The sequence below is a fragment of the Salmo salar genome, chromosome 04, assembly GCF_965601325.2.
Source record: "Salmo salar chromosome 04, fSalSal1, whole genome shotgun sequence".
In the NCBI taxonomy this organism is placed as follows: Eukaryota; Metazoa; Chordata; class Actinopteri; order Salmoniformes; family Salmonidae; genus Salmo; species Salmo salar.
This window is the reverse complement of record NC_138294.1, coordinates 47099229-47114096: the sequence shown is the minus strand read 5'-3', so window position 1 is coordinate 47114096 and position 14868 is coordinate 47099229. Positions and strand designations below refer to the sequence as shown.

General features: G+C 45.4%; 1 protein-coding gene across 2 annotated transcripts in view; it reads left to right on the top strand.

Moving 5' to 3' along the window:
* Positions 1–14868, top strand: part of LOC106603100 (disks large homolog 4) — a 92105-nt gene that overhangs the window by 8842 nt on the left and 68395 nt on the right. The window contains exon 1 of one of the 2 annotated variants that reach the window (XM_014196315.3): positions 13774–13928. The exons of the other annotated variant lie outside the window; for it this stretch is intronic. Within the exon in view, the coding sequence (XP_014051790.1) occupies positions 13887–13928 (42 nt within the window). The 5' untranslated portion in view covers positions 13774–13886. Of the gene's footprint in view, positions 1–13773; positions 13929–14868 lie in introns of those variants that run through there. 2 annotated transcript variants of the gene reach the window in all.

The following is a 14868-nucleotide window of genomic DNA, read 5'->3' as shown; positions in this document are numbered from 1 at the left end:
CAGGTAGAGTATAATTGCTATGAAGGTACAGCTTCTACAAAGCAGCTGTGATTGCATATTCAGGTTTTTGGGATTGCATCGTGAAGTTTATTTTTTTACAGGCATTAGGTTTGCAAACAAACGCAAATTGATTGTGATAAAAACCCCCCCTCACTCTAAAACGATGACTTTTTATTATCACAGTTTACAGTTTTGCAAATATCTGAGATTGTGTCATTTCATCCACCAGCAGCCAATTGCACACGTGGACAAGGTTAGAAATTATGCAAGCCACAAGCCACAAGCCACAAACAGGTAAATACTTAACAGACTATTCTATGACCATATACAGTGGCGGCCTGTCATTCAGGGCAGGTGGGGCTTGTTATTTTGGTGTTCTTTTTTTGCAAACAATGTAAAAAAAAAAATATATATATATATGTTATCTTGAGTAAGGCAGCTCCAGAATGCAGGTGTTTCAGCCTAGCTCAGTGCTTTCAATGGTAGTGGGGCAAGCCAGCAGAAAATACGGAGCATTGCGCCGTGATTGGCTCAGTGTTTTGTCACTCATGGCAAATCCTTTCTAATCCTTGTCATAGGAAGAGAAATTACGGAGAAAACGTATCGGTGCTCATTGGCCATTGGACATAAACATTACACAAGAAGTTGGAAATCGCAAATTCAACAATGAGTGGTTTGGAAGAAATCAGTGGCTAACTGCAAGCATTGCAAAGCAATCATTAGCCTGCTATTCAGTGGCTGTGGCTGTGTGGTCCCAAGTCTAAGATTAAGGGTCTCTTTTCCTAGTTTAAAATGATAAACATTCAACATTGGCCATGCTGTCAATGAAGCATGATTTGTGCTGCGCTCAAAACAACTGTTAACTCGGAACTGCAAAATCTGTCTTTAGTGAGTTCAAGACATCTGGAAACTCGGGAAAAATGAGCTACGACTAGGAAAATACGTTTTGAACATTCATCCAACTCGGAATTGTAAATCGGGAACTCGCCTCTTTCTAGAGCTACAACCTGAAGATTGCCGACATCATCATGATTCAAGGTTGTTGTTTTTTTTAGTTCCCAGTTGTCTTGAAAGCACCGTAATTCCAGAGAATTTCCAGACTTTGATGACAAAATTTGCCCACGAAGGACCGCCGCGCCACTTTCCTGTTCAAGTGAGTCCAAAAATGTCTTGTATGCTGCTGCATAAATGATGTAATATGCCAGGGAGATATGCATACTGTAGCTAAGAAAGTAATACTAAGTGTATGTTGTGTAATAAGCTGTTAGTCGCCCATGTGCCTCAACCTAATAATTTGGTTGATTTTCACCTCTTAATTTCGCTTACTGTTCTGACTTGGTGGTGCACATGTAGCATATAACCTGTTCTTGAGAAATGTAATCATTGAATATTGTAAGAGCTTTCATTGTCTGCTTATATTCCCCCTTTATTTATCCTACCGTTCTGACCTGGTGTACAGGGAGAACACTGTAAGAACGGCCCATGTTCTGAATTCTGTCGCTGTACATTTCAAAAGTGCTGAACATATAGATATATTGACAACGTCCATCGTCGCTCGCTCATTAATGTCTTTATCGAAATTACAGATTGCCTCTTATCTGCTTGTCCTCCCCTTATGCCACAGTTTGTCCATCTCAATTGTCATTAGAAACCACATTTGTTTAAGCAAGTCAGCCATCAGCTATGTTGTTTTTAGGCAGTAAATGAGGCTGAATGAACTGTTTCGCTGCCAGACAAGGCTCCGCTGATAGCCAGGTGTAGCAGTGTTATAGTGCAGTTCATGTATTGTTTAGTGTTGTGTAGTGGCTTTGCTGGCATGCATCCAATTATAATGTTTTTGCCCCACCAAGATTTACATGCTAAAATCCCCACTGACCGTATCTATCCATACTGTACCTGGTAATATAATTACCATGTAAATGCAATGTTTTTGGGGACATGCAGGACTTTAATGTCAAGGTGAGACATCCTATTAACTAAGATAAATAACATGATGACTGTAACTGGGGGCTATTGTGCAGGGTTCTGAGATGTGAAGAATGCTGGCCAGTGATTGAAAAGTTCTCCCTCATGGTCACTGTGATATGAGTTTATATGAACCAGCTGGTTAGGTCTTAAAATCTCATCCCTCTTTGAGAGGACACGGAGTTCTTTTCCCATTCTCCTTTCCTGTCGCTCTCTCTTCCTCCTCTCCTCTCTTGTGACACTCCCTTTGTCTCTCTCTTCCTTCGTCACATTCCCTAACCTCCACATCTCCTCTCACACCCCCTCTTTTCCAATTCTGCCTTTCCTCTCTCCTCCGTGTTCATTCTTCCTGCCTCTTCCACTCGTATAATCTCCTGGATTTGCCTCTTTCCTCTTTTCCCACTCTCCCCTCTTCTTATCTCCCTTCTCCCCTCTCCTAGCTCACCTCCCCTCTCTCCACTCCTCCTCCCCTCTTTCCCCTGTTCCACTGTCTCATCTCCACTCTCTAGGCTTTCCTCATTAGTGTTTCTGAATTATACATTTGACTAGATGTACTCAAAGTCAGCAGATATGGTCTATGCGGGCATTACTGGTGTTCTTGTATGTACTATATATATATGTATGTGGCTGGCTGCTTTGCTTTAGCTCCAGTATGAACATCTTTCCACCAGCTGCAGCCAGCTTTAGCCTCCATGTTTGTATTACTGTAACACTTGACGCTGTGTTGCCAGCTCTCCTTGGTATTTTAAAGAACATGAATATTCTTACTGACAATCTGAAGCTGTGTGTGTGTGTGTGTGTGTGTGTGTGTGTGTGTGTGTGTGTGTGTGTGTGTGTGTGTGTGTGTGTGTGTGTGTGTGTGTGTGTGTGTGTGTGTGTGTGTGTGTGTGTGTGTGTGTGTGTGTGGGGGGGGGGGGGGGGGCAGGATGGGGGTTGAGAAGCTGGTGACTGCTGCTGCCTGCATGTCGGCCTGTTCCTGAGAGTCTGTAAGATGGAGTTTAGCGGTCATATCTGAGCCCCCGTCACCCCTCACCCGCAATCAAACAGACCCAGCCACTTCATTATTCATTCAGCTGGTGCTGCTGCGCAAAACTCTGCTCACTTTAACTTCTCGGACAAGACTGTGTCTCCTGAGTCTGTGTGTTCACAGTGTGTCCAGGTGTGTGTTTGAATCAGGTGTGTGTTGACAGTGTGTGTTCACAGTGTGTCCCGGTGTGTGTTTGAATCAGGTGTGTGTTTGAATCAGGTGTGTGTTGACAGTGTGTGTTCACAGTGTGTCCCGGTATGTGTTTAAGTCATGTGTGTGTTCACAGTGTGTGTTCACAGTGTGTGTTCACAGTGTGGGTTCACAGTGTGTGTTCACAGTGTGGGTTCACAGTGTGTGTTCACAGTGTGTGTTCACAGTGTGTGTTCAAAGTGTGTGTTCACAGTGTGTTTGAGTCATGAGTGTGTTCACAGTGTGGGTTCAAAGTGTGTGTTCACAGTGTGTTTGAGTCATGTGTGTGTTCACAGTGTGTGTTCATAGTGTGTGTTCATAGTGTGTCCCGGTGTGTGTTAGAGTCATGTGGCTTTATATAACAGAGTAGGTGTGTTTTTGGTGTAGTGAGGAGTGTGTCTCTATTTGTAATATGTATTGTGTGGTGGAAATGTGTAGCTCGTGAGTTTTCAGAGTGTAGTATGTGAACTCATAATGTGAACGCATAATACAGGTATGAGTATCAAGCGTGCATTTGAAAGGTGCATTTTCAGTGATAGTAAAATTAGTTAGTTCAATTCAACTTTAATGTGTAGGGTGTGTAGGGTGTTGTGTGGTGTAGTGTGTGTAGTGTGTTTAGGGTGTGTAGTGTATGTAGGGTGTGTATGGTGTATTGTGTGTAGGGTGTAATATTGTGTGTGGTGTGTAGGGTGTGTAGTGTGTGTAGGGTGTGTAGTGTGTGTAGTGTGTGTAGGGTGTAGTGGGTGTAGTGGGTGTAGGGTGTGTAGTGTGTGTATGGTGTGTAGGGTGTAGTGTGTGTAGGGTGTGTAGGGTGTGTGTGTGGTGTAGTGTGTGTAGGGTGTAGTGTGTGTAGGGTGTGTAGTGTGTGTAGGGTGTGTAGTGTGTGTAGTGGTGTGTAGGGTGTGTAGGGTGTAGGGTGTGTACGGTGTAGTGTATGTAGGGTGTGTAGTGTGGGTAGGGTGTGTAGGGTGTGTAGTGAGTGTATGGTGTGTAGGGTGTGTAGGGTGTGTAGTGTGTGTAGTGTGTGTAGGGTGGGTAGGGTGTGTAGGGTGTAGGGTGTAATATGTATTGTGTGGTGGAAATGTGTAGCTCGTGAGTTTTCAGAGTGTAGTATGTGAACTCATAATGTGAACGCATAATACAGGTATGAGTATCAAGCGTGCATTTGAAAGGTGCATTTTCAGTGATAGTAAAATTAGTTAGTTCAATTCAACTTTAATGTGTAGGGTGTGTAGGGTGTTGTGTGGTGTAGTGTGTGTAGTGTGTTTAGGGTGTGTAGTGTGTTTAGGGTGTGTAGTGTATGTAGGGTGTGTATGGTGTATTGTGTGTAGGGTGTAGGGTGTAATATTGTGTGTGGTGTGTAGGGTGTGTAGTGTGTGTAGGGTGTAGGGTGTGTAGTGTGTGGAGGGTGTAGTGTGTGTAGGGTGTAGGGTGTGTAGTGTGTGTGTAGGGTGTGTGTATGGTGTGTAGGGTGTAGTGTGTGTAGGGTGTGTAGTGTGTGTGTAGTGTGTGTGTAGTGTGTGTATGGTGTGTAGTGTGTAGTGTGTGTAGGGTGTGTAGTGTGTGTAGGGTGTAGTGTGTGTAGGGTGTGTACGGTGTAGTGTATGTAGGGTGTGTAGTGTGGGTAGTGAGTGTAGGGTGTGTAGTGAGTGTAGGGTGTGTAGTGTGTGTAGTGTGTGTAGTGTGTGTAGGGTGTAGTGTGTGTAGGGGGTGTAGGGTGTAGTGTGTGTAGTGTGTGTAGGGTGTAGTGTGTGTAGGGTGTAGTGTGTGTAGTGTGTGTAGGGTGTAGTGTGTGTATGATGTATTGTGTGGTGTATTGTGTGTAGTGTGTGTATGGTGTATTGTGTGTAGGGTGTGTGTGTGGTGTATTGTGTGTAGTGTGTGTATGGTGTATTGTGTGTAGGGTGTGTGTGTGTGGTGTATTGTGTGTAGTGTGTGTATGGTGTATTGTGTGTAGGGTGTGTGTGTGGTGTAGTGTGTGTAGGGTGTGTATGGTGTAGTGTCTGTAGTGTGTGTGTGGTGTAGGGTGTGTGTAGTGTAGTGTGTGTATGGTAGAAGTGTGTGTTGTGTGTAGTGTGCGTAGTGGGTGTAGGGTGTGTAGTGTGTGTGTGATGTAGTGTGTGTAGGGTGTAGTGTGTGTTGTGTGTGGTGTAGTGTGTGTAGGGTGTAGTGTGTGTAGTGTGTGTAGTGTGTGTAGGGTGTAGTGTGTGTTGTGTGTATAGTGTGTGTAGGTTGTGTAGTGTGTGTGTGATGTAGTGTGTGTGTGGTGTAGTGTGTGTAGTGTGTGTAGTATGTGTAGGGTGTAGTGTGTGTAGGGTGTGTAGGGTGTGTATGGTGTAGTGTGTGTAGGGTGTGTATGGTGTAGTGTGTGTAGGGTGTGTATGGCGTAGTGTGTGTAGGGTGTGTGTATGGTGTGTATGGTGTAGGGTGTGTATGGTGTAGTGTGTGTAAGGTGTGTATGGTGTAGTGTGTGTAGGGTGTGTATGGTGTAGTGTTTGTAGGGTGTGTATGGCGTAGTGTGTGTAGGGTGTGTGTATGGTGTGTATGGTGTAGTGTGTGTAGGGTGTGTATGGTGTAGTGTGTGTATGGTGTAGTGTGTGTAGGGTGTAGTGTGTGTAGGGTGTGTATGGTGTCGTGTGTGTAGGGTGTGTATGGTGTAGTGTGTGTAGGGTGTGTATGGTGTAGTGTTTGTAGGGTGTGTATGGCGTAGTGTGTGTAGGGTGTGTATGGTGTAGTGTGTGTAGGGTGTGTATGGTGTAGTGTGTGTAGTGTGTGTAGGGTGTGTATGGTGTAGTGTGTGTATGGTGTAGGGTGTGTATGGTGTAGTGTGTGTAGGGTGTGTATGGTGTAGTGTGTGTAGGGTGTGTATGGTGTAGTGTGTGTAGGGTGTGTATGGTGTAGTGTGTGTAGGGTGTGTATGGTGTAGGGTGTGTATGGTGTAGTGTGTAGGGTGTGTATGGTGTAGGGTGTGTATGGTGTAGTGTGTAGGGTGTGTACGATGTAGTGTGTGTAGGGTGTGTAGGGTGTGTATGGTGTAGTGTGTAGGGTGTGTATGGCGTAGTGTGTGTAGGGTGTGTATGGCGTAGGGTGTGTATGGTGTAGTGTGTGTAGGGTGTGTATGGCAAAGTGTGTGTAGGGTGTGTATGGTGTAGTGTGTGTAGGGTGTGTATGGTGTAGTGTGTGTAGGGTGTGTATGGCGTAGTGTGTGTAGGGTGTGTATGGTGTAGTGTGTGTAGGGTGTGTATGGTGTAGTGTGTAGGGTGTGTAGGGTGTAGGGTGTGTAGTGTGTGTGTAGTGTGTGTATGGTGTGTAGGGTGTAGTGTGTGTAGGGTGTGTAGTGTGTGTGTAGTGTGTGTGTAGTGTGTGTATGGTGTGTAGGGTGTAGTGTGTGTAGGGTGTGTAGTGTGTGTAGGGTGTAGGGTGTGTATGGTGTAGTGTATGTAGGGTGTGTAGTGTGGGTAGGGTGTGTAGGGTGTGTAGTGTGTGTAGTGGTGTGTAGGTGTGTAGTGTGTGTAGGGTGGGTAGGGTGTGTAGGGTGTAGGGTGTAATATGGTGTGTAGTCTGTGTAGTGTGTGTAGTGTGTGTAGGGTGTAGGGTGTAGTGTGTGTATTGTGTTAAGTGTGTGTAGGGTGTAGTGTGTGAGTGAGGGTGTAGTGTGTGTGTAGGATGTGTAGTGTGTGTAGGGTGTAGTGTGTGTAGGGGGTGTAGGGTGTAGTGTGTGTAGGGTGTAGTGTGTGTAGGGTGTAGTGTGTGTATGATGTATTGTGTGGTGTATTGTGTGTATGGTGTATTGTGTGTAGTGTGTGTATGGTGTATTGTGTGTAGGGTGTGTGTGTGGTGTAGTGTGTGTAGGGTGTGTATGGTGTATTATGTGTAGGGTGTGTGTGTGGTGTATTGTGTGTAGTGTGTGTATGGTGTATTGTGTGTAGGGTGTGTGTGTGTGGTGTAGTGTGTGTAGGGTGTGTATGGTGTAGTGTCTGTAGTGTGTGTGTGGTGTAGGGTGTGTGTAGTGTAGTGTGTGTATGGTAGAAGTGTGTGTTGTGTGTAGTGTGCGTAGTGGGTGTGTAGTGTGTGTGTGATGTAGTGTGTGTAGGGTGTAGTGTGTGTAGGGTGTGTGTGTGTGGTGTAGTGTGTGTAGTGTGTGTAGGGTGTAGTGTGTGTAGGGTGTAGTGTGTGTTGTGTGTATAGTGTGTGTGTAGTGTGTGTGTGATGTAGTGTGTGTGTGGTGTAGTGTGTGTAGGGTGTAGTGTGTGTAGTGTGTGTAGGGTGTGTATGGTGTAGGGTGTGTATGGTGTAGTGTGTGTAGGGTGTGTATGGTGTAGTGTTTGTAGGGTGTGTATGGCGTAGTGTGTGTAGGGTGTGTGTATGGTGTGTATGGTGTAGTGTTTGTAGGGTGTGTATGGCGTAGTGTGTGTAGGGTGTGTATGGTGTAGTGTGTGTAGGGTGTGTATGGTGTAGTGTGTGTAGTGGTGTGTATGGTGTAGTGTGTGTAGGGTGTGTATGGTGTAGTGTGTGTATGGTGTGTATGGTGTAGTGTGTGTAGGGTGTGTATGGTGTAGTGTGTGTAGGGTGTGTATGGTGTAGTGTGTGTAGGGTGTGTATGGTGTAGTGTGTGTAGGGTGTGTATGGTGTAGTGTGTGTAGGGTGTGTATGGTGTAGTGTGTGTAGGGTGTGTATGGTGTGTATGGTGTAGTGTGTGTATGGTGTGTATGGTGTAGTGTGTGTATGGTGTGTATGGTGTAGTGTGTGATTTGTCGTGGGGTCTGTGTTGAACTGATTGAGCGGATGGCTCATATTTGATCTCCACTCAAGGACACAGCCTCTGTCTCCTCTGTGCTTCCACCAGACGTGTGTGTGTCTGTGTGTGTCTGTGTGTGTGTGTGTGCGTTCAGCCAAAGGGCCAGAGGAGCAGAGCAACTGATCCTGCCAAAGTGCTCCCAGGGCGCTGTTAGTGGAGCGGGGAGGGCCTGCCCCGGTGCCAGCCTGCTGCCACCACACTGCCATATTGAGCTGTTCTGTCTGAGACGGGGCCGAGCATTACAGTGGAGATCCATGAAGAGTTTAGTTTCAAAATACTATATACACCAATTTTTCCCATTTGTGTTTTTTCATCAGAAATTCTTGCTTATGGGTACCTTCATGTGTGTGTAAAATATAACTAACTCTTCTTAGATTTTTTTATTTATAGATTGTTATGTGTATTACAATGGGTTGTAAAATGCTAAAATTGGTGCCAAACGCTATACACTGAGTGTATTACATATGAAGAACACCTTCCTAATATTGATTTGCACCTCCTTTTGGCCTCATTTCAGTCTAAGTTCATCGGGGCATGGACTCTACAAGGTGTCGAAAGCGTTCCACAGGGATGCTGGCACATGCTATTAACTCCAATGCTTCCCACAGTTGTGTCAAGTTGGCTGGATGTCCTTTGGGTGGTGGACCATTCTTGATAGACACGGGAAACTGTTCAGTGTGAAAAACCCAGCAGCGTTGCAGTTCTTGACACACTCAAACCGATGTGCCTGGAACCTACTACCATACCCCGATCAAAGGTACTTAAATATTTTGTCTTGCCCATTTACCCTCTGAATGGCACACATACACAATCCATGTCTCAATTGTCTCAAGGCTTAAAAATCTTTCTTTAACCTGTCTCCTCCCCTTCATCTCCACTGATTGAAGTGGATTTAACAAGTGACATCAATAAGGAGTCGTAGCTTTCACCTGGATTCACCTGGTCAGTCAATGTCATGGAAAGAGCAGGTGTTCCTAATGTTTCGGTATATACCCGTTGTTTAGCTGGGATGGAATGTTGGTATCCTGTATATTTGACTGTGACAGGTGGTTGTCTCACCAAGCGATCTTAAGATGAATGGACAAACGAAGTCGCTCTGGATAAGACCGGTTAAATAACTAAAATGTCAAAGGTAAATCTTTTTCATACAGATGTCATATTACTGTATTGATTGATTCATTTAAATGTATATATATATATTATATTGATGTCACAAATGTATCATTTGTACAGTTCTTTATAAAAAATATAAAAATGGTTATTTTTCACATTTGACTGTGTAAAACCTAGCAGTACTACTGATTTCTCTGAGAGTGAGACAGATATATAGCATTTTGCAACCAAATATGATTATTTGCCTCTGAAATGAAACGATCAAGTGATAGATTTCAAACAAATACACGTCTGTCATTGAACAACCACATAGCCACGATTAATGTTCTGTAAACAACAAAAAAAAAGCTAATTTACCAACATTTCTGAAAATAGATATATAGTGTTTTGGAATGAAACTCTTCACATACTGTCAGATACGGTTGATACTTCACAGTCAGCGTTTTCTCTCTGTGCGTGTGTGTGTGCGTGTGTGTGTGCGTGTGTGTGTGCGTGTGTGTGTTTGTGTGTGTGTTCGTGCTCATTCTCCTGCTAGTGCGTTTTAGCGTTTGCACAGTTTACTTGTGTTTCATTAGCCGGATCTTCCTCCCTCCTCCTGCTCTCTCCTCATGCCTGATTCCAGTCTCTTCATCTCCTCTTCTCATCCTGACCTCTGTCGTTTCAACGATCTGCTGAATGTGTCTGTATTCAACCCCATGAAAGCTCAGAATAAGTAATAACATTAAATTATACCATAGATTTGCTTTACTGTATGACTTAGTAGAATTAACACACCTGAACACGATCTTTCACAGACTGCAACCCACACGTCACAACAACCCACATCACCTACACACTCAGACACCCCACACACTGTGCCCTCGATCCACACACTCCAACCGATCCACACACAAAGCCACACACCTAAAGTTGCACCCACTACACGCATTGTACAGTCAGAAAAATACACCAACCCACACGCAAACCACTTCAACAACCAAGTGCACTGACTCGAAGTGGGAATGAGGAAGAAACGGTCTCAAACCTTTGTCCCAAATCCTAATGGAATTCGAGATGTTGCGGTACACACAGAATCCACACACAGACCCTGTTTCCTGACCCTAGTCTTTATCTCGGTGCGTGTTGGTGTCTGTGTCACTGTCTGTCCGGGAATCATTCCTGCTACAGATGACAGGTTGGATCTGTTAGGGAGTGTTTGGGCTTCGTCCCTTCACATTGGGTTAGGCGAGTAATGCTGCAACGTGACGCATCCCTACTGTATGGACTTCTGAGTCTGACGGCCTGGTTTACACTGCTGAATGCCTGACTGTGGCTAACTGGCTGGCTGTTTGTCTGACTGAATAGCTGGCTGGCTGGAGAGGTGTGTGTGTGTCAGTGAGAGAGAGAGTGAGTGAGAGAGCGAGAGAGAGAGTGTGTGAGAGAGAGAGAGAGAGAGAGAGAGTGTGAGAGAGAGAGTGTGAGAGAGAGAGAGAGAGAGAGAGAGAGAGAGAGAGAGAGAGAGAGAGAGAGAGAGAGAGAGAGAGAGAGAGAGAGAGAGAGAGAGAGAGAGAGAGAGAGAGAGAGAGAGAGAGAGAGATGTGTGAGATGTCCTTTGGCGTCAAGGGAGGCGGAGATCCGTACAAGACATCCCTTTGATCCCACACTGTATAAAGATGATGATAATGGTGATGATGTCAGAGGTATTAGCCTTTCAAATGGATCAGATACTATCAGTGGTCAACACACTCTTCAACATAGAATAGGCTGACACCTTGTGGCGTATTGTTAAACTACAGTGTATGAGTGCATAAAAATGTACATTTAGCCCAGGGACACAGCGCTTTTTCTATGGCTTCACTACTCATTTCACGTCATTCAATTCATTATATTCCTGTACATTATCCTATATCCTAATTCACATAGCATCTGTCATTTAGCCTAGCTTTTAGAGCGGCAGGTAGCCTAGTGGTTAGACTGTTCGCCAGTAACCGGTTGCTAGTTCAAATCCCCGAGCCAATGGTGACCCTGGCTGTGACCCCACTCTCAGGGGGAGATGGGATATGCAAAAAAACACATTTACTATATGAAATGATTGTTATATGAGACCACTTTAAAACAAAGAATCAGTTGAGAGAATGAGTTTGACTGTCTCCAGAACTAGCCTGGTGGTTTGGGAACAATGGTAGTTTTCTCTGATCTGTTCATTTGAAATGGTCAAATCTGACATTCTAGTCAGGAAGAACAGGGGGCTTAAACAGGCTGCATTGCAAAGAACAGGCTCCACTGAAGTCTTTTGTGTGGGATAAACTGCAACCTCTGCATCTGTCTCAGGCAACACTGAATAGAGATACAAATATTACAGATTAATGAAGAGTAATGAACTGATTATATGAAGGCATAAACATACACACGTGCTCACGCGCGCACACACACACGCAGTACACACACACAGTACACACACACACAGTACACACACACACAGTACACACACCACACGCAGCCACACACGCAGCACACACACACACGCATAGTACACACACACACACACACACACACACACACACACACACACACACACACACATTTGAGTGGTTTGTTTGTTTCTGACTCGGTATCTTCATGTTCCTCTTATGGGTGATGTCAGTTGCCTAGCAACCAAGCTATCAGGGCTCGATTGTTGCCATGACAACATGGCAGGGTATCATGAAGAGAATAGAGATGAAAGGAGAGGGAAGGAGAAATGAGAGAGGGGCTGAGAGACCAAGAGAGTGAAAGGGGAGGGGAGTGAGAGTGAGTGAGGGAGAGCGGGAGAGAGGGAGAGAGGAAGAGAAAGTGTGATAGACAGAGAGTGTGTGAGACATTGATGAGTGTTGATGGTATAAAATCCGTGGTGTGCAGGTAGGAGGGTGACCTCTGCGTAGGTGGCAGCAGAGAATGCCTGTGAATGCAGAGAATAGGAAATGATCACTTTTTTACACGGTAGTATTCACGCATTGAATACGATGCAGATGCTCTGTACGATAAACCATTTGTTGAGTACCGTGTCGATGAAAATGACTATATGACTGTTAGATACAGAACAGGATTGTCCAAATGCCCTCCATCTAATCCAAGGGGGCTCTTAGCCCAGCCACAGCTACTGTCAAAACACATCCAGCAACCCAGTCCAATGGAGCCGAGTCCAGTGTGGTCAGAGCTATTTTCACTCTGTTTACCTGCTGGTAAAATGACATCATGTTACGTAGCTTTGGTATGAATGTAGTTGGATCTGGGCCCTGTTTACACATGGTATTGGTGTTATACTCTGTGGCCACATCCAGTGACATCCATCCATAGTGGGCAGGTGTGGCTAGATGCTGTGACCCAGATAGGGTTCAGGGCTCAAAATGTCCTCCTGAGGCAAATGAGGCCAAGTGTCGACAAATCAGGTAGAATGTGTACCAAACGGCCCGCCACACTGCGCCCTAACACGTTTCTATTGGGCACGAGACGGGGAACCTGTCAAATAAGGTTCATGAAATCTCAATGCCGATACATGATATTATTTTGGACCCTTTTTTGAAGGCCCGGTGTGGTTGTGGTCACCAGGTGTAAATGGGGGTATGTTAATGTATGTTACGTATGACGGTGGAAGATAGACTTTTTATACTCATTAAATCATCGTAAGTAAATATTCTGTTTGGATGTCATTAGCAGATATCGTGACATTCATAATTCACTGCATTTGAACTCTCTTTCAGTCGATTTGATTTTGATTTATTAGGACCCCCCCTCCCCCCCACAGATTACTCCAAAGGCAAAGAAAAATATTTTTGTTCTGTGGCTGTAGGTTGTTTTGGGATTGGACCAGCCAATAGGTCATTTGAGTTGCAGATGAGTTGGCCTACTAATACCTCTACTGTTGCTTAGGTAGCTCCACATCATGTTGATTATAATGTGTACTCCAACTGCTGCCAGAACACAGTTGGCTATTAAACAGCTATAATTGACCCGCACAGTGCTTTCTCAAATGACAAATATGTTGGTTGGATTCCATGTGTCCTCAATAGAAAAAGCTGCAACAATATCACAGTCCAATACAGTGTTTCCTCCACTCTCAATTCCCACCGCTGTCTCAGACCTGAGTCATATAGAAGGAATCTAAATGAGGAAGGAAAGGGGGAGGTGTCTGTGTGTGTCAGAGAGAGAGAGAGAGAGAGACAGACAGAGAGAGAGAGAGACAGAAAGAGAGAGAGGGAGAGACAGACAGACAGACAGACAGACAGACAGACAGACAGACAGACAGACAGACAGACAGACAGACAGACAGACAGACAGACAGACAGACAGACAGACAGACAGACAGACAGACAGACAGACAGACAGAGAGAGAGAGAGAGTGAGTAAGAGTGTGAGAGAGAGTAAGAACAGTACTGCATGTTTGACTGGAAGAGCAGAAAATACATGCGAAAAGCGTAGGTGAGGTCTACACTCTTACTCCTTCTCTCCCTCTCTCTCAATTCTCTCTCTCGCTCCCCTCACTGGCTGTGACAAAGATATTTTGTGAGTCACGGCTGGATCAGTCCGCCAGCTCTCTCTGTTCAGACCCTAGCCTTAACACTGAGACATACCCTACACCAACTCTGTCTTCCAGGAAAAACTCTCTCTCCTCATCTGCTACGACAACCCCCCTCCCCCTCCGTCTCTTCCCCTCCCCACTTCTCTTTTTTATTCCACCCCTACCCATCCACAGTCTCCCATCTCTCTCTCCCCCCATCCCTCCATCCCTCCTTTACTGCGGGTGTCTGAGCGGCTGTTTTTCTGTGTCTCTCGCTCATGAAGGGCCGCACTAAGCTCCCTTCACTCTGCTCGTGTGTGGTAGGTAGATTTACCTCTCTCTGTGTCTGTTGTCCTTTCCTCTCATTCCTCTCTCCGTCTGTGTCTGGCATGTCAGGTCGAAGTGTTGTTGATGAGGGGGTCGTTGCTGTGGGAGACGGGGGTCAATCTGTCTGTCTGGTCTTCTATAGCTTAGCACTGATAGGAGCTGGAGGTAAAATCTCTGTTTTTGTCGTATGTCGTGCATGCTGTGTTTGGGTGTGTTCCTTAGATTTATAGTCATGCAGGCGTACGTATGTGTGTGTAAGGGAGGGTGGGGACTTGTGTGAGAGCGTATGAACGTGCCCTGGCACATGTGGGTCTGTGTCAGAGTAAGTGCATATTGAGAGTGGTTTTAGTAGACTTGTTGAACACAGGAGTACATGGATGTATATGCCTTTGATATACTCCCTCTGTTTTTGCGTTAATAATATTTGTTTGGGTGTGTTAGTCTGTACAGTGTGTGTGTGTGCGCGCGCGTGCGTGTGTGCGTGCGTACGTGTGTGTAAGTGCATTAATGGGAACATGAGAGCATTGATTAGTTACTGGGAACCCAGGTCTCCTCCAGGCTTAATAAGCTGAGTGGACATAAACAGGGCCTGAGCTGTCTGGCCATTACTGCACTGAGAGATGACTTAATGTAGCCGGGCGCACAGAGCTGTGTGCTGTGTGTTTGTTTGTGTGTGTGTAATGCTGCATGCGCGCCAGTCTCACTGTGTTTGTTGTGTCTCAGGGTGGTGGGTGTCTCGTCTGGAGTGGTGTGACAAGGTGACGTGTGTCAGGTCATTGTTTGTCCAGAGAGGATGCAGGTCTCTGTGGTCATAGAGAGGTAGGGGGAGACAGACCGGGGCTAAGGGAGGAACATCAGACCCTGTAACTATTCACTCCACTACAATTGGCCCCTGATGAAACCCTATATCCCTAATGCAGGTAGGTGCATTTA